The 18617-nt window shown below is 43.0% G+C and overlaps 1 protein-coding gene across 1 annotated transcript; it reads left to right on the top strand.

Annotated features, from left to right (window-relative positions):
• Nucleotides 1-3213: 3213 nt before the first annotated feature.
• mosmoa (modulator of smoothened a) lies at nucleotides 3214-18110 on the top strand. Its single transcript, XM_026997930.2, has 3 exons — nucleotides 3214-3566; nucleotides 11864-12076; nucleotides 15775-18110. The coding sequence occupies exons 1-3, from the start codon at nucleotides 3461-3463 to the stop codon at nucleotides 15957-15959; spliced, it is 504 nt and encodes a 167-aa protein (XP_026853731.1). The 5' UTR covers nucleotides 3214-3460; the 3' UTR covers nucleotides 15960-18110.
• The last annotated feature ends 507 nt before the right edge of the window (nucleotides 18111-18617 follow it).

The raw sequence follows: 18617 nt of genomic DNA, 5'->3' as shown, positions 1-18617 counted from the left end.
GCCTTTAAGCGGCACAGCAGAAGCCAGTGCCAGTGGGTCTGAGGAACTGGTTTCCACATCACCAGCATGCTCAGCCAGGGCATTGCCAAGGCAACCACACAGCCCTTCAATGTCAGTGAGCCAACAGTTTTAAATTTGAATGTAGAGAAGTGTATGTTTCGAGATGTAGGAGTTCCTGATCAGTTTTAATGTACCTCTTTTGAAGGTCATGGCTTTCAATACTTTTATGATACTGTTTTGATTGTGTACATTCTGAATAGGCCAGAATCACCCAAGTTAGTTCTGCCAGGGAGGTGAGTCTTGTGTAAGCAGGTTCTCCTCACTGTTGTTGGGCATGATTTCAGGGTCAAGGGTTTTAACATTTAAATGACAAATGTGACTGAAAGTAACATTTGTATATTTGCTTTGATTGGCTGGTGTTGAAGTGCTAAAATAAGTGTTAAGAACTGCTGAAAGTATCAGTAAAGAATCATTGATGTCGCGCTTCCTGAAAATCTCATGAAGATTAATGCATTTGAATTGCTTAGTAATTTAATCAATTTCTAACACAATATTAGGTTCTTAGTGGGGTGGTGCCATTAGTTTATAAAGCCTGCAAGATCTTCAAATATTTTGAACCTCTGCAGGTCATCAAAGCTGCCATCACTCAGGTGAAGCTAGTGACTGAGGGAATGGTTTCTGAAGAGGACCTCTCCAGAGCTGAGCTGAGGTCACTTCCTGCTGACCCATCTCACTGCTACTGCTCTGTGAGCAAGCCTCTTCTCTTAAACCTCCCATGGATGTCCAGACCTTTATTCTCATGACCCCATTCCTTGAAATTGATGGGCACGAGTCCTTGTTTGTTTGGCTCTCTGACAATAAACAGGAAAACCGTGACTGCACTTGGTGGGGCTCTGTTACAGTTTCCTGTGTCAAACAATGCAGTCCTGTCAGTGATTTAGCCTGGTTTTTGCTAGGGGCCAGCTGAAGGTGGAGTACGTTCTGATGTTGGAGAGTTTGGAGGCTCTAAAAGGTGGGTGCACAGGCTCTGGCTGCTGAAGCCTGCAGTTCACTGGACGTTGTGACCCATGAGTGTTGACACCATGACTATCAGCATCCATATAAATGCACGTGAATTGGGGTTTTCTTGATTTCATTTATGTTTGTTGTAAATATCATCTTAAAACTTGTCGTTGTAAGAATGGTTTTTAATGGTGAGTTTTAGTTATATAGTGGTTTTTTTTTTTTTTCATATATGCATCAATACATTTTTCTAGGTTTTGTGTTATTGCTGCTTTGTGTAGCCCTTGTTTATTAGCGCTATCTTTGACACCAGGGGGAAACGGTGAGCCATTCATGGTTCATGAATGCATCTGTATCAAACTATTTATGGATCATTTACACAGTGTATTTTATTGTGGATTCAGAAGTGACTTAGTCTTTTAAAGACCTATTTGATTAAGAATAGTTAAGTTGTGAATGCAGTTGTGTTTAACATATTTTGTTAAACAGCTGTATGACTCTGATTTGCCTCTAGGATGTACAAAATTAAATACGCCACTGGAATAATCTAGGGTAGATTAGTGACCATTATCGCTTAAATAATATTAAGAAACAGGTTGGGGGAAAGTTGAATTCAGTGGAAATATAAAGAATGGAAGTAGTGTGAAAGGAGACAAATTACTTTTTTTAATGTAAAGCACGTTACTCTACGAAACTTCAGAAATTACTGATCTGTTTTGTTTTATAAACTCATCTACAGTTTGTCCAATTTGGAGTCATTTCACCCGTCATTTGTTTTTAAACGGATCAGGGAGTTCTGATGACCTAAAGGGATGGCTCGTCAGATTACGGCTGCGGTGCATCTAGACGGCGGGGAAATCACAACTTTAGCTGAGACTACTGAATGGTTCGAAATTGGAAGAATGCCCGACTGAATCTTTGGTGATGAACAAGGTAACATGCTGTTTCTGAATACTTCTGATGACATTTGTAATGCAAATGGACACATTGTGAAAGTCAAACGTTTACAATGGAAAATGCTAAGGATTGACATGTAAAATATAATAATAATAATATTATGATTATTATTATTAACAATGTCAATATCAATATCCTAAATATCGTTTTCTAATGTTTGCCTTGGTTGAATCTTTTGTAGATTAAAAAAAAAACTTTGTCCATTTTGACCTCTTTAAAGTATGCTACATGCCTCGCGTAGAAAGCAGAAGAATAAAGCTGCATATCCACGCTGACTTTTAAAGCGAAAGACTAATTCCATGAGCCAAAGAGGCAACGTAACACAAGGTTTTATTTAGTTCCCCTTCAGAATGTACCTTCGGTGCCCTATATAAGTCAAACTGTCTAATATTGGTTTGTCCACATCGTTGTCATCGTGTTTGTGAGTCCCAATTTAGATCCCATAAAAGATGGGAACACTTTGGCTTGATGAAATATTTGATTGATTTTGCTCGCTGTAACTATGATTAATGCGACCTTATGATGAAACGGAGTTGTTACACTTCGTCTTTGAATCATTTCTGGCAGACCCTTGGCTAGCCCATCCCCTATCGCGAGAACATAAACCTCCAAACGCGACGTTAGGGGGGTGTTGTGTGTCTGACGAACACACTGCGTGGGGGTGTCATCTGAGAATGGACTAGGCATCGGGAGATTGTCTCACTGTGTTTTTTTGTTTTTCCGTCCCAGATGAAGGGGATGAGCCAAACCGGACGAATTTCAGTCCCTCTCTCGCTTGCAATTTCGATGATCCAGCGGGACAGCTTTGCTGCGAGCTTGCATTTCATGCAGATGAGATTCCAGCATAGGAAAAGGGGCGCATGAATAAGCGGGGCAAGAGGGATATGGCTCTCCGCTCGCGCAGCGGTGTCCCTGAAGATAAAGAAACGGCTCTTCTCGTGCACCGCTAACGTTACCTCGCTTATACGGTTATACGCGAAACCGCCGCCCCTCAAGGGATTGTCCAAATGGATGTTCGGGAGTCGAGTTGCTGTAGGCCCGCGGTCCGGCGCACAGATCCCGAGGCAGGAGTCCCAGCGTGCTAGCGCGCGCCTTTGCTGGCCGCAGTCGCCCGATGCTGCTGCCGTCGGGAGGACCTGCGCGTGAATACAAACGCCTGGGAGTCGCGGGCCCTCGCGCCGGTCGCTTCGCGCGCCGTCGTTCCGTGGGGGATAAAACAAACGACTACGACCGAGAGTTTGTTTTTGAAATGTAATTCAGATCTCTGCGTGTGTGGTCCAAGGGATGGACTTTAATCGCGGAAGCCGTATCGTAATGATGTGGCGAAACGGAATCTGACGGCCGTGCCTCTCACTCGGGGTCGTGTTTGTTGGAGGGGACGAGGTTAAAACTGCTATCGTCGGGCTCCCCGACTGACTGATAGGCCTGTCTGAAAAGGGGTCTCCTCACTTTGGCTCTTGAGCAGTTCTCTCACGAATTTCCAGCCTTGACATAAACTGAGATGGATAAACTGACCATAATTTCAGGGTGTCTCTTTCTGGCTGCGGATATATTTGCCATAGCTAGCATTGCAAATCCGGATTGGATCAACACGGGCGAGTCAGCAGGTAAGGCATTCGGCGTTATGTTGGATGTGAGCGTGCCGTACTTTTTGAGAACCCGAATCTTTCGTCTTTCTGAAAACTGCTGAGCAGAGATTGTTCATGATCCATCTTGAAAGGTTGGCTAATCCATCTAGTCCATGGTTCTAACGCTTGGAGCTTCTCCTAGCTAGCTAACCCAGCTAGGGTTATAACATTGAGATCTACAATTATTTTTCGCTCTTTCATTTTTCAGTCCTCTACTCATTATAAAGGTACTGTATTCCAAGGCAGTGTCAGTTAAAGGCATGTGGTAATGGGATATCTCACACCTTTAAATGGCTATTTTATGAAATGTTACGCCAAAAAAAAAGTGTTTTAGCTACGAAATTTCTTCCCTTTTATCCTTGAGTGACTGCGACATTCATGTGGTTCTACAAATATTTAAAGACTTTCTAATATAGTAACTGATGTTGCCGAGTGAAAGGGAGAAATTAAATGTCTGTACCTATGTGCAATTGGCCATTTTTACACCCCCTTTCAAAACAATCATGCCATTTGCTTTGTTCGCTATGTATGACAGCTCTGTAACTGGGTCAGCAAGGGTTCAACCACAATTCAGTGAATTCGGTCATATTTGGCCAACGGTTTTGTTTTGATCATTAACATGTGCACTCTAGTTCTTTTCAGGGGCTAGTAGACAGAAGGGGTCTCCTTCCTTCTTGTTTAAGAGTTTAATTAAAGGGGTGATATATAATCTGATGTAGTCATGCATTGTATATAAAACATGACTAAAAAGACTGGGCTAATTTTTAAATATGCACATTGAGCCTATGAATTTTGTTATAGCCTCAGAGTTTGTGTTTTGTTCACATTAAATTTTAAAAAAGAAAGCAATTTCTTTTAGAATGCAATTTTCCAATAACTGCTATCTGCTGTAAACCTGTATGAGAGGATTTCTGTAGCATAGTTTACAGGCAAGACATTAACAAGCCTACTGAAGCCACAAAAATTGTTATATGGGATTGGCTATTACTTTCTGCATTTAGAGGTGAACATGGCCCCAAATCCATGCTTCCATCCTAAGTGCTGCAGAAGGTTCATGGGCAGACCCAGGCTTTAATATGTCTTGGTCTGGTGTCCCATTTCTATGGCTTAAAGGGTATTGCCCAGTATTAATGACTGATATGAATATTAGGGCTACATTTGATTACACTCTGTTTGCTGTGCCTCTTGCATATAAATACTGAAGTGATATATATGAACAAGATTTTATATAATATATATATCTAAAATATATATTAAATATAAATCATACATATACATATAAATCAATATATATAAGTATATGGATTGTTTGGCTATATTAGTGCTTTTGCCAGACAGCTGCTAGCAAAATGCATCACTGGGCTCCTATACATTTACTCTCTTTTTTTTTTTTTTTTTGTCCCCTGCAAAACTAAAATATTTTGGTTTACAGTGATTGTTGTTGCTGTACCTCTGCCACTTAATAATTGTCAGTATTCATACATACGTTATCCACTGAGGAAACATAGTGATTGTTTTTCACACCAGACAACCTGAGAGTTGGTGTTGCAGTGACAGCAGTTTTGAACACTCTTTTCTTCCCTAACTGCTTTCTGCTGACAAAGACAGAATGGCCAAATACCCTGATGTTAAAGTCAAAACATTTAGAAGAAAATGGATATTGTGACAGGCTACTACTTTTGGATTCATATTTTCTCCACCTACTTCATGTCTGTGAAGGATATGCCCCAGTGAATGTCTTGTTTTAACCATTGTCACCTTTCTTCCTTCTTGTGCTCACTATTGAGAGTGCAGTGTCTGTGGCTCTACCCCTCCTGGTGAGAACCAGGATGAAGCAAAATTAGATTCCTCTCTTCAGAGACAGTAAACGTCATTTTATGGAAAGTGATTTTGTGCTGATTGAGACTATGGGGTGAAGCATTTTAATCTGACCTTTTAGTTATTTTATTCATGCTTATTTCGGAACACTAGAGGCTGTAGGTAAACCAAAATTATTACAGATTCATTGATGGGTTTGTCCTCAGCTTTGGTCAAATGTCAGAATGTTAAGTTGGCCATGTGACTTCTTGCATATCACACAGGGTTCAGAGTTACCCAGGAAAGAGCCTTAATGCCTATGTAGTTGAAAAAGAGTTGCCCTCGAGTGTTGTCTTTTTAAGGAACACAGTGTGGCTCTTGCTGGGCAGTGAAATCTTTTTTTAATTAAGTATGCTAGTGAATGTCATGCTATTTTTGTGCAAAATTCCATAGTTGTAATAGCCTTGGAACTGAATGCTGCGATACCGTGAAGAGCAGGGGGTTTTTTTTGTTTTTTTTTTAAGTCACCATGAGAAACACTTGGTCAAATTTGTAAGTGTATGAATTGTAAGATTTATTGGCTTGGCTGATAAGTTCAAACACACGGACAAAGAAAACTTGGTGTTGACTCTCTCCACTGTCACCCAGTGTCTAGGTGAAGTCCTTTCAAAATCAAGAGGCAAGCTGTATAGATGTGTCGACATCTGCATTTCCTTACTATCATCTTTAGACAGTGTTAAACTGTTGCCTGCATTGTGTTTATTCATTTAGCCATTTTGACTAATTTTTGCGCATGACCTTGGAAACGAGAATACTTTTTCCATGCGGGTGCTAGCTTTTCTCTCCAGATCTTGCGATAGTGTGAGGCAGATGCTGTGAAGCATCACCTGACTGTGGGGAGGGGATTTAACATGTGCATGTAGAACTTGCGGCTAAAACCACTTGCCTGGAAGGGCCATTGTTACTTTAGTGTTTCTCACCTCAGAATGACTCATTTCAACCTCATTTCCTTTGCTGGTTTTGTCAGTCCTTTAGACGGCCGAGTGTGATGCTGCATTTTAAATGGAGCTCTGTTCCTGTCTCCGATGGTCAGCTTAATTGGTAAACCGTAGATGGATCACAATGATCTTACTCCCACGCACATGCTCTTAAAAGACCTGATTGACTGCCTAAATGGTGCCTTTACCACCAGCTGTTTCGACTATGGCAGGATGCTGATCAGGTTGTATCACTCGTTATACTCTTGCTACCCTGCCATTATTTGAAAGAAATTTCCCATCTAGGTTTTTGCTCCTCCAAATAATGCAATATGGAAATATGGATTTCATTATCTTAATTTGCTATGCAGTTAACATTGTCACGTTATCCCTGTTGTACACTGGAGAACACAACAGAGACCTATAAGCTTAGTCCATGACTAACAGTCTATGATCTCACAGGGACAAAATGCAAAGTTGGTGGTCATGACATTTTGAAAACGAAAATCTCTCCCAGCCTTTTCATTCTCCATAACACTCAATGTGAAGTGGAAAAAATAATATGCCTCCCTGCCCACTGAACACTTCTCATTCGATTTGCAAGGGGCTTAATTGTGTATAGTAATGGATTGTTTTTGATGTGCTGGGCATTTTTAAATTGGTGCATGTCTATGGTAAAATAAGCCTGCAACGTAAATGCAGTTTGCTCCCAACAACCTCAAGCTGCTCCTTGATCGGAAGCCTGAAAGACCTGTGCACAAGCAAGTTGCCTGCACTCTGCTGACTTCAGTCTCCTTTGAACCTCTTCAGGTTTAAAATCAGCAAAAGTGCTCCACAGTGCTGTTGATTGCCTGCTGGGCACATAGGTATTTTGAGGGACATCCAGTTCTGAGTGGTGTAATTGGTCCACCTTTTGGAGGTGATAAATTTGTCTTGTTTGAATTTCTTTGCTTTGTCTGAGTGTAACCTGCCAACACAAATATAAGAGATTGCAGAGGCAGGTTGAAGAGGTTTTCAAGAACATCTCACCTATTTCCTATAATGGAGAAGGAACCGTGTGTTTACAACAGTAAACAAAAACATCTTTAAGTGGGTCACTGACTCATTATCACACCGATTGCAAAATATTCAGTTAGCCTGTATGCGCATGCATGTGTTGAAGTAATTGGTTGGAATTTGGCCCAGGTAGTGGTTATATTGTTCACGCAAGTGCTTTGAAGTGTAGCTCAGGTGGAATATAGGGAGCAGTTGCACCTGTCTCAGTGACGAGGTCAGGTAGAAGATCTTGCTGTTTGTGTGTTCTGGATTGCCTTGGCTGTAAAGTTTTGCAATACTTCCATCTGGGGTCTTCGTGTTTATGCTATTGAGGTTAAAAAGCCTGGAAATTCTTGTGAATGTATGGTGAGAAACTGAGCCGCTTCTAGTTCGGAGTTTACAATGGAAATACAACTTTGTTGTTTTGCAGAGATTCTTTTGCAGCTAATGTTAATCCAGAGCTGTTTGTGTGCATGCATGTGTTCTTGCACGGTGAGGTAAATGGCAAAAGCCTGCTGCCACACACACACACCCACCCAGCCTCCACTTTCCGCCCACGAGGGTTCACATAGGCGGCCTGACTCAGCCCCATAACGTTTCCCATCTCCAGTACTGCTCGCCCAGCACTAATTAGAGAAAAGCAATGCTCAGGAAGCACTTCCTGCCAGATCACAGGCGGACGGAGAGCAGGAGGCCATTCCAGGGAGGAGATCATTACACCTCATGGAAAAGCGAATGGGGGGGCTGTCCTTGGTGATCAGTGTCAGCCAGATTTTTTTTTAAAAGAGCCTTTAACATTAGTCTTTCTGTTTAATGTTTATTCCAGTGGTTAAGTCAACAAGTTCCACCTAAGGAAGTGTGTTCATTCAACTCCAGATCCCATGTTCACAGTACGTGCAGACCAGGATGGCATCTGTGCTCATTAGGCACAGACTGCTAAGAATGGAGATGACCTCCATACTGGAGCAGCTTATAGGTTATGGGGTCTCCATAACAGCAGGTCTTCCTCTGTGCTCCTGGAAGTGCTGCAAAAGGAGACATCGCTCCATTGTTTCAGCTTTAGCTAATGTTCCACATATATTTATCTTGATGTGAGCTGTGGCGGAGCTCGCTGAAGCTGCGCGCGTTTATGTTTCGGCCTTGCTCGTCTGGGAGTGAAGGGTGGCTGGCCCGTTGATGTGTACGGCTGGAACCTGAGAGAAGTGCTGAAGCTGCAGGGTGCTGAGGGCAATCTTTACAGCATGGAGACCTAAATGTGTATTGAGCTTTAAATCCTTTCTTCCTACTGAAACAAGGCATGCTTTCCTACCTTTGTTAATGTTCACGTGTACGCACTAAGACATGGAGGAAGGGGAGAAAATAAACATTGTAGGCAGCACCAAGCTGAATTGCAGCTCCCAGATGGTTTAATATGGCATTTAAATTTACATAACACATATTCATACTCATTTGCATAATGTTTACATACCCTTTGGAGTGTGCAAGGAGCTAACCAAGCTAGTTCGCATGTAAGTTGATCAGCTTCAGGTTGAGGCAGTGCACCTTGGGTAATGGAAGGGGAAAGGTGAGACAGAATTGTAACGTGCCCTCTGCTCACTGGCTCTTAGCTAATTAGAGACAAAAACTGTCCATCTGCTTTCCGATTCTACTTGATGAAACCCTAAAGTGATGGATTCTTAGGCCTGGATGACGCAACAGGAAAGTCTAGCCTGCCTCCCTTTGCTGCGCCTATTCTAAACTCTCCATCTTTGTATGGTGCAGGAAGGACTGACTGCTGGGTTGTTATTCTAATGGATGTGCTTTCAAGCACAGGATTTCCTTGGTCCTACCATGGCTTGTGGGTGTAGTGCTGGGATCAGACTACATGATATTTTTGCATTTCATGATGGTCACTATGACAGATTACAATCTCAGTGGCATACATTCTTGCTGCGTCTTGGACGGAAGACTGGCAATGCTACACATTTGATGCAGCGAAGTCCTCATGCTGTGATGCTGGTGGGTTTATGTTCAGAAAAGAAAAGAAAGAAAAATAAATTGTTGACCCATTTCCTGGGTATCACAGAAAGAATAATGTAGGCTGTCTATCCTTCAAAGAGAACTTGATCTAAAGAATGAACTCGAGGTAAATGAAGAGCTTTTCAAGGACATTAGATAAACATACCTAGCTACCATGTTTGTTGCATGTAACCAGAAGGTCTCAAGGAGGGGAAAAATAGTTTTTGTGAATTGTATCCTCTGATAAATGATACCAAGACATGTTTTAATATTAGGTAGTGTCACAATCACTAACTGAAATCAATATCAACATTAGCTCTTTCTCTTTGCCATGTTTATATATGTGTGCCAGAGAGCCCTCTGTCATCCTATTGGTCAGCGTCAAGGAACATGTAGGAGTTAATAGGCAGGAAAATCCAAGCTAGACCTCTTGTCAGGGTGTTGCGGGGCATCTCAGACGACACATCACACTTCGTCGATTATGTCACACTACGAGACCCGTTCCTCGCAATTGGCCTGATGCTGGAAGTTTGTCAGCTATGACAAAATAGTGTGAAAACTCAGGCTGAATTAGTGTAGTCTGATCCCATCATAACTCAATTAATCTAGTCCTCTGCCTGTTGTTGGGTGTCAGTGAGCAGGCTATTTGCTGAAAAGTAATATCAAACTTCTTTATACCAGGGTGCAATATGTGCGCACACGCGCACGTACACACACATGCACTTGCCCAAACCTTGCAACCCTATTAGGCAGGTAGAAAAATTGTTGTATTGAAATTCACAAGATAACACTGAGACAAGACAAAGCAGATTTGACCATACTGTTTAGGTATGGTTATCTGTGTATTTGTAAAGTTCTTTATTAACCTTCAACATGAAGTCTTGAAATCCTGGCTGGAGCGAGGTGTCTAGCAACAGGGGCTTCTGAGGCTGCAGGTATAAACATTAGCCAGCAGACATGCCAACAGTTCAGACTTTGCACTCGTATGATGACACCATGGGGTTCCTTTGAAAACCTACAGCCTCCGAACTCGGGTATCTGCACATTGAAGTAAGCTCACTGTCACTCTGTGAAACCCCCTTTCCTAAAGGGGTCGCTTTGATCCTGTGATGTATGCTGGTGAACACCGTTCTTTGGGAGGCTGCGGTTCATTATAGGGTCACAGCCTATGAATTAAGGACCCAGTCCTTCCTGTTCATTTCCTGAGAGCAACACAGTTTTCATAGACTCATTCTGGTTTTAGCTCCTCTTTGAAGTATAGGCCCCTGATGACGACTTGCTTCTGTTTGGCTCAGTTTCAGTTCATAGACTGCATACGTTTTATGTTAGAGGGCTTGTAACAGCACAAGTCTACTTGCATCATGCTTGTCTTTTTATTAATCCTCTTTATTAAATCTATCTGTCCCCCTTTAAAATATGTAACCCAGAACGTTACGGAGCTAAATATTTTGGCAAGTTTGGAGAACTTGGCTGTTCACACATTTACCATGGCCTGCTTGTAAGTAGGCTATGTCTAGTACTTATTCCTTTGTTTGAAACCTGCCTTCTAAAACTCATCCAAGCAATTAACTCGGTTTGCTTTTAATGCACAGTAAATATTGCATGTAGTGTCTAGTCACTACATAATTTTTAAATAGTGTGATGGCTTGAGAAGAACATCATCTGAAAATTAAGATATTGAGAAAATGGAAACAGGGAAAAAAAAGTCTGAAACTGAATTTTCATTCACTATGACTCTAGGCAGCATAAATATTTTAAAGCTCCTCTTGCTCAATGTGTGTCTGTCTGTGTGTGTGTGTGTCAGCTTTGAGGTCTTTTCTGCCCTGGGACCTTGTGAATGATCAAGACATGAGGTTCATCCTTCTCCCTCACTGTCTTTCTCTGTTTCTGTGTGTCTCACATCTTTTGGATTTGCTTGCTAACCCTCTTTGCCTCAAGCTGAAAGCATGTTCTCATGATCAAGTTCTTCCCAGCACTGCATGGTTTCCATGCCTTTGGTATCTCCACCTTTCACCCCTGCCTCTGTATGTGGGAACAGGGCAGAGATGTTGATCGTCATGCATAGGGAGGTAAGGCCAGATAAACATCTGGAAACTAAGCTTTAGTCACAGGAAGTGCAATGCGATGCCGACCTACAGCCCAGGCTGCAGTACACAGATTGATGGTGATCTGTGTACTGTACACACAAGATTGTCGGTGTGTGATCTGATTACAGAGATTAGAGTCATGGATTATAAAACTCGTAATTTTGAGGAATTTCTATGATAAGATATAGCCTTTCAGAAGTGCTTGATAGCTGTATAGGTTTTTTATGATTAAATATTTGAGTGATGTCACAAGTTATATGTATAAGGCTCAGAGCAGCCCAGCAATTCCCAGACTGCATTTTAGGCCTCTGATGAGCAGAATGCTGGTAGCCCTGCATGCAAGTGGAACATCTCTGAAGGTGGTTGTCGGCCATGTTTTCAGGTGCCCTGACCGTGGGTCTGGTGAGGCAGTGTCAGACCATCCATGGGCGTGACAGGACATGCATCCCCCCACGGTTGCCGCCTGAGTGGGTCACCACACTCTTCTTTATCATCATGGGCATCGTCTCCCTCACAGTCACCTGCGGCCTACTGGTGGCGTCACACTGGCGCCGAGAAGCCACGAAGTATGCACGGTGGATCGCCTTCACGGGAAGTAAGTATCTTCGTTCCCACCCTCGCAACCATGTCTGGGAAGTTATCTGATTGAGTAAGGCTAAATGGAGAAGCTTTGCTCTTAAGAGGAAGAACAATTCTTGTTAGATTGTTTAAGATTGCTTGAAATAGGACATCATTTCCTCACAGCATCAGGCTGAGCAGGAACCTGGTTCTTGGTCCAGCAGTGTGGCCATGCTCAGCCTAGCCAGTCAGACTGCAGTGCACGCACACGGGAGTTTTGGCCATGTAGAATGGAGCCGTGGGTGAGCAGCATCTGCGAGGGCGTGAGGAGGCATAGCTGAGACCATGTGGATGACATGTGGTGTCCGCCGTCACAGAAAGCTATTGTCTTCGCTCATCTCCTCAGACCGTTTTTAGAGCCCACTCTGTCATTCCTATAAAAAAAATCCTCAAGTCTCACTTCCCCCTCAGGATGCAATAATATCTTACTGTGCAGTCTTCAGTGGTGTAGGAAGAATAAAGAAAATGAAGTGGACAGAAAGGGCCAGAACACAACAGCTACGTGAACTAAAGTTTCACCTTTTTCACCGATGCGCCTTTACACGGCACGTCTAAATTTGGAAATGAGTGGTTTATGTACAGTCTACATTTCAGATTTCTGGATTCTCTATGCACCACTGGCACGTGTGGAGAGGTTGTCTTGAATGGAAAAATCATTTTGCTCAGCACTACATACATAGTGGCAAGGTTGCCTTGGCAACAGGAAAGGAATGGTCCCAGTTGTCCACGTTCAGTTCACCGTCTCCGCTGTGCAGGAACTCTTGTCTTTTCCTCCCTGGTCATTGGTCCGTGGGCGGTGGCTAGCCAGTTTCAAAGTGTCGTAGACCTGTAAAAATAGAGCATGCCCTCACACAAAGACCACGAACTGAACCATATGAGGTGGGCTTTGGAGGACAGTGCATTTAGATCTCTCTTTAAATATGGCCTTTGTTTAATTTTGGTTATTACGAAGAGCATCTGCTGAAATAATGCGCTGTCCGTGGGTATAAATATCAGGAGTTATTTTAGGGCATATCAGACATCTCATTAGTCCGTGCCCAGCAGGCGCCCTGAATGATGCCATAAAGAACTAATTGGTGCCACAGTGTGTCAAAATTTAGTCAGCAGCATGCCTCAAGGCCCAGGCTGTTGGCCTTGTCACTTCTCCATTGTCCACTGATGGTACTGATAAAGTGACCCTTAATACCTCATTCCAGTGTCAGTGTTAGAAAAACAGAATGCGCAGTTACAAATCTAATAACACTAAAGCTGTTTGCTCAGCAGACACCAACAAAGCCAATATCCAGGTCCCATAACCAAGATGCCCCAAATAAAAAGGAAAAGCTAATGGGAATCTTGCAGACTAAACCACCTCTGAAGGTATGAATGCATTGCTACTCTGATTCTGCAGTGATGGCATAAACTAGGTGAGTAAGCTGTTTCACTAAAGTGTGCACAGTTCCCGTACAGTTTGTCCAGAACTGACTGTGTGTTTCTGTTGAAGTGTGGTTAGTTCCATGGAGGCATTGCTGTGGGTTTAATGTAGGAACCACAGACGTAAGGGCCTTGCACTGCGGTTTCAAAAAAGATCAAGGTTCTCCAAAGCTACTCCTGCTGTGGGACATTTTTAGGTTCTGTCATGTTTGAGCGATTCACCGTCTTTTGTTTGGTCAACCATTACACACACAAACACAAACAAACCTGTTTTATCCTCCAGAAAAAGCTGCTTTGCCTTCTGGTCCCAGTGTTTTCTCATGGGGTTGTTTAGCGGCAAGACCGAAATGCACTGGGAGAATGTCATGATGTTTTGATGTTTGTGGTGTATGTTTGATACTTTATCTTAAAGCTGAACCACAGAGGTTATTCCCTTTCCCAGTATGACCAGACAATATTAGCAGAGGCAGGCCAGCCCCCTGGAGGAGAGGCTGGATTAAGTGCTGTGCTTCTGGGCACAAAACCAGAGCTCATCAGAGTAAACGCTGCCCCCTACACTTCAAACACTTTCACTTAAAGAAGTACTAGGGGGTGAAACATTTACAGGGCATTGAGAGACAGGTGTTACATTTCATAAATGCACTTCCTAAGCATGTTCTCTTAAGTAAACAAGTAAGGGAAAATGCATAATAAAGTTCTGTCCTGTCAGTGAAGCTCTGACTCTCATTGAAGTCAGTCCATTAATTCTAACCTGTACAACCTCTGCTCTGAAATCTTTTTTACTGTTGGATTCCCTGTTGTCTTGGCACTTTGCTTCTGTTTGGGGGAAACCTTCACTATATTTCCTTTACAAATTGCATCACACACTTTTTTTGGCACAAAGCCGAGAGTGTGGTCACTCATGAAGTCATGCTGGAGTTCTTATATATAAGAACTGCTGTGGCAAGAAGTGTGTAGTGAATAGTCACCTACATTTAGCAGCCCCCAGCAACCCTGACATGAGGGGACCCTGGAAGTACAACTGCTGATAAAGCAGGGGAGTGGGATTTTTTTATGTGGCTGTGTTGGGAGGGTGATGCCTCTGAAACATTCGTTTAGGATGCAGATGGCCCTGTCGCCCCTAGAGAGGCCTTGTGCAGGTAGCTGAGGCATGGCAGACGCTGGCCACAGGCCACATTCCCCTCAAAGAACCGCTTTGTTAGCAGCGCACGCCCCTGTGTGGCCACACCTGGCCCAAACCTCGCCCTGATCAGGGGCATTCATGGTCGGCCTGCTAGATTTCACGCCCACTGGTGCAGTTCTGGCCCCACATCAGGTAAACATATGGCCTGTTGGCAGGGTCAGAAGTAAATATTAGCTGTAGTCTGCTGTGCCTGTCGGACTGATGTGCTAAGGGCTAATGGGTCAGAAGTCAAGTTACAGTACAGTAGCCCAGTTCCACTCACCAGTGCAAAGGTTGTTCTTCATGGTATCCCTCCTATTCCTATAAAGAACGATTGGCTGTCAAAGGAAATCAAAGCTGCCTTTTGTTAAAGGTGAACATTTTAGTATTGTGCTCTTGTCCACTTTTTAAAAAATTAACTCTGTTGCCTGTGTGTGTGTGTGTGTGTGTGAGAGAGAGAGAGAGAGAGAACTTGCTTTTGCCAGTATCTGTGTGTATGGATTGGATATCGGGTGTAGAAGTGCTCTTACTCAGCAGACATGCGCCGCTGGAGAAAGTGCCCTCTTTGACACACGGAAGAAATCGTGACCTTCAGGCCCTCCTCCTCTCCCTCATGGAGCTGAAGAGACTGAAGTGCCTTCTAAAACATTCTTTGTGTGGCTACAGTTTTTATTACTGTTGGTTTATTTTAGGAAAATCTCCCTCTTTTATCTTGTCCTCTCTCACTCAATCTCCACCGCTCTTCTGTCTAAGGCAGACGTGTTTAATTGTAGCTTCACACCATGCCGAAACACTATTATCTTGATAATGGGAGTTTAGATTAAATTGAGTCTGAACTCAAGCTTCTTTTATGCAGCTCCTCCTCGGTCCTCCTTAAAAGCTTTCATGCATGAACTACCAGGGCTTGGAGAGGCTGGGAGATTGGTTGGTCCAGCGGTTGGTTTGTTGTTGGAGCTTTTCTCTGGTTGATGTAATCCCTCTCAAATCTTCTACACATTCTCACCGAGCTCTTAAAGCCAATGTCAAATGATGAGTGGTCTGAATGTTTGAGATGTTTGCAGTGCAAAAGTTCTAACCACTTTCCCTCTCTCACCCTGCAGTGATCTTATTCTGTATGGCGGCTCTCATCTTCCCAATCGGCTTCTACATTAATGAAGTGGGTGGCCAGCCGTACAAGCTGCCCAACAACACCGGGGTGGGCTCCTCGTACGTGCTCTTCGTGCTCTCCATCTTCTTCACGATAGTGGGGCTGCTCTTTGCAGGGAAAGTGTGTTTGCCCGGCTGAGGCTGCGTCTCCTCTGGGGTCAGCTGGGATTTTGTGGTGGTTTTCATTTTTGTTTTTTGTTTTCCCTCCTTCTTTGAAGGGGAGCAAGACGCAGAACTGCTGGGTGTGTGGGCTGGCATGGTACACACTTGTACCGAATAACTTGCATAATTGCAATGCTGTCACTGCGAACCTGGCGGAGTCTGCTGCTCTTCACTAAAAACAACCTGTGCTTATTTCTGAAATGTCTTTATTTTGCACTTTGGCGCGTTCGCCCATGCACGTGGGACAGAGAAGGGCCTCAAACAGGATGTCCAGACTGAGAGTTGCGGCGGATGCCGGCGGTTACTGCAGTGCTGTAATTCCGTCATCCTGCGTTACCAGAGGCTCTTCTCTTCAGGACCTGTGAGTGGATTCGAGCGCTAACACGCCTCATGTTTTTTGGGTTTACTTTTTTGTTCCCGGTTGAGGAGTACCAATCACTTCCTGTCCTGTCACTCCAGCTCTGTAGAGTTTTCCAGGGTTTTGTTGCCCCCTGTTTTTCTGGAGCGAAAGGACTGTCTGCTGGTGGAAGGCTGAGGCATGAGAGACCCCTGAGTCTGGGAGCACTGCCCAGCAGGACCAGGGGACACTCGGGCTGAAAGCAGAACCACAGCACCTCCCCCTCGGTCTGCTGTACTGGGCTCAGTGGAGAGGCCCTAGCCTGAGACTGGCCTGAGAGCACTGCCTGGGGACACAGATGCTGGGCTGCTCTTAAGAAGAGAGAAAATGGAACAGTTCGTGGATAGACGAAAACTAAGTGGAAACACAAATTTTGATAAACACTACAGAAGAGACGAGCACTAGGACTGCCGGTCAGGACCCTGTGAGGCGGTGCCTCACTGTGCTACATTTCCTGTCTGAGAAAACATCTCCATGCGCGCGCACGCGCCCGCACACACACGTTTATGGACACACCTCTGGATCTGGTGACCAAAACTGACTCCTACCAGCCCTCTGTGCACATTGGGCTCCATCAGCTCAGTCTTAGAGAAAATGAGAGGGTGGGGGGGAGAGAGAAAGAGAAAGATGTGCTTTGTCCTTTAAACTGATCACCTTTTTCTTGCCTTGATTTGTTCTTCAGACTCTAGATTTGGTTTGTTTCATTTGCTAATGTGCCATGAATCTGTTTTTGTTGTATGGATCCTAAGGGCGGGACTCTAGAGAGCACTGTGCAGCATAGCCATTAGTAGGTGAAGCACCACAAATGTACAAAAAGAGAACTCCTTACCTCATTGTTTTGTAATTTAGATTTTGTTCCCTTTTTCCTAGCCATGACAATATGTGTCCTGTAAGTTATGCTTTGCTTTGGTCAGAGACATTTGCTGAAAATGCTGTGATCATCGCAGTTTATTTATCTGACACTGAATAACAGGAGTAAACGAATGTCTGAGTGAGTGAAATATTAGTTTGGTTTGCTTTCAAGTTTTGAAGTAATCCCTATTTTCAAACAGTGTAACATTTCATAAGTGTCTATTTACAAGGACTTGGAGCAGAATCTGTATTGTTTTTGATGTCTGATGTATTATCAAATGAAGGTTAAAATTTTTCCTAGAAAAATTTTTTTTCATTAAATGTTCTTATCAATTCTTTCTTGAACCTGCCCCAACACCCTGATATATTGACACACACAAGTCATTTTAACAATTGCCTTTACATTTCACTTTATTTAATTTCACAACCTCTGCTGAGAGCCCTTTTGCTGGAACCATTCACATTGTTTTCAAAGATGACAAAAATATAAAAATGGGTTTAGCCAAACTGCTGTTTTAAGACAGGCTTAAGAGATCAGAGCCTCCCTGTTCAGTATTCAAGACTAAACAGCAAAGGTATGCTTTTATGTGTAAAGGAAGACAACACACGGCTGACTTTCCCTGCTTTGGATTTAGGAAACCTTGTGAAATGGGAATTAAATGGCTTTACATAAAGGGTTATTAATAGCTGTTATTTATGATAACAAAAGGGAAGAATCAAAATGTATGAATAACAGTATTATCTATCAAAGGATGTTAGGATTCCTTGTGCACAGTTACTGTTAACAGATTCATATTACTGGCAAGACAACTGTTTTACTTCTGCTTCATTTTGTTTCGATATTTCACTGTACACAATAAAAGGCATTCCAAAGCCTTATGGGTTGATGTTAAATGAGCTTCTCTTAAAGAGGTGATCACTTTCTTGTTCTGCCCTGTTACTGGAGAACTCTAATCCCCTTGTTTAAAACCTGCAATTGTAATATTTGTATACTGAAGATGCAGAGAGTATGGTTGGGCATCCTGGTTAAATTGTGTTGGCCTGCTGTGTGAAGACATGTTCATTTAATAGGGTTTTGCTTCAAATTAGGCAGTAAGTTTTGATTTATTTCCCTTATATCTAATACATGCTGCAGATGGTTTTTAAAGGCTATATATTAACGGTCATATCTTCTTAATTATGATTTGTGCCACATTCTGATTTCAGCATGACGTCTAAACAAGTGTCTTAGCTTTGCCAGAGCAGTAAATATGTTGAACCATCAAAGCCTTCTTTAAAAATACATTAGATATTAGCTGCCTTTAGAGCAAATCTTTAAGGCTGCTTTGATTCTTAGTGTATAATAGTAGTATAGTATGTACGGAGCTCTTGAGTGATCTTGATGGA

Source organism: Electrophorus electricus, chromosome 1 (assembly GCF_013358815.1).
Source record: "Electrophorus electricus isolate fEleEle1 chromosome 1, fEleEle1.pri, whole genome shotgun sequence".
In the NCBI taxonomy this organism is placed as follows: Eukaryota; Metazoa; Chordata; class Actinopteri; order Gymnotiformes; family Gymnotidae; genus Electrophorus; species Electrophorus electricus.
The sequence above is the reverse complement of the archived record's forward strand: the minus strand, read 5'-3'. Positions and strand labels throughout refer to the sequence as shown.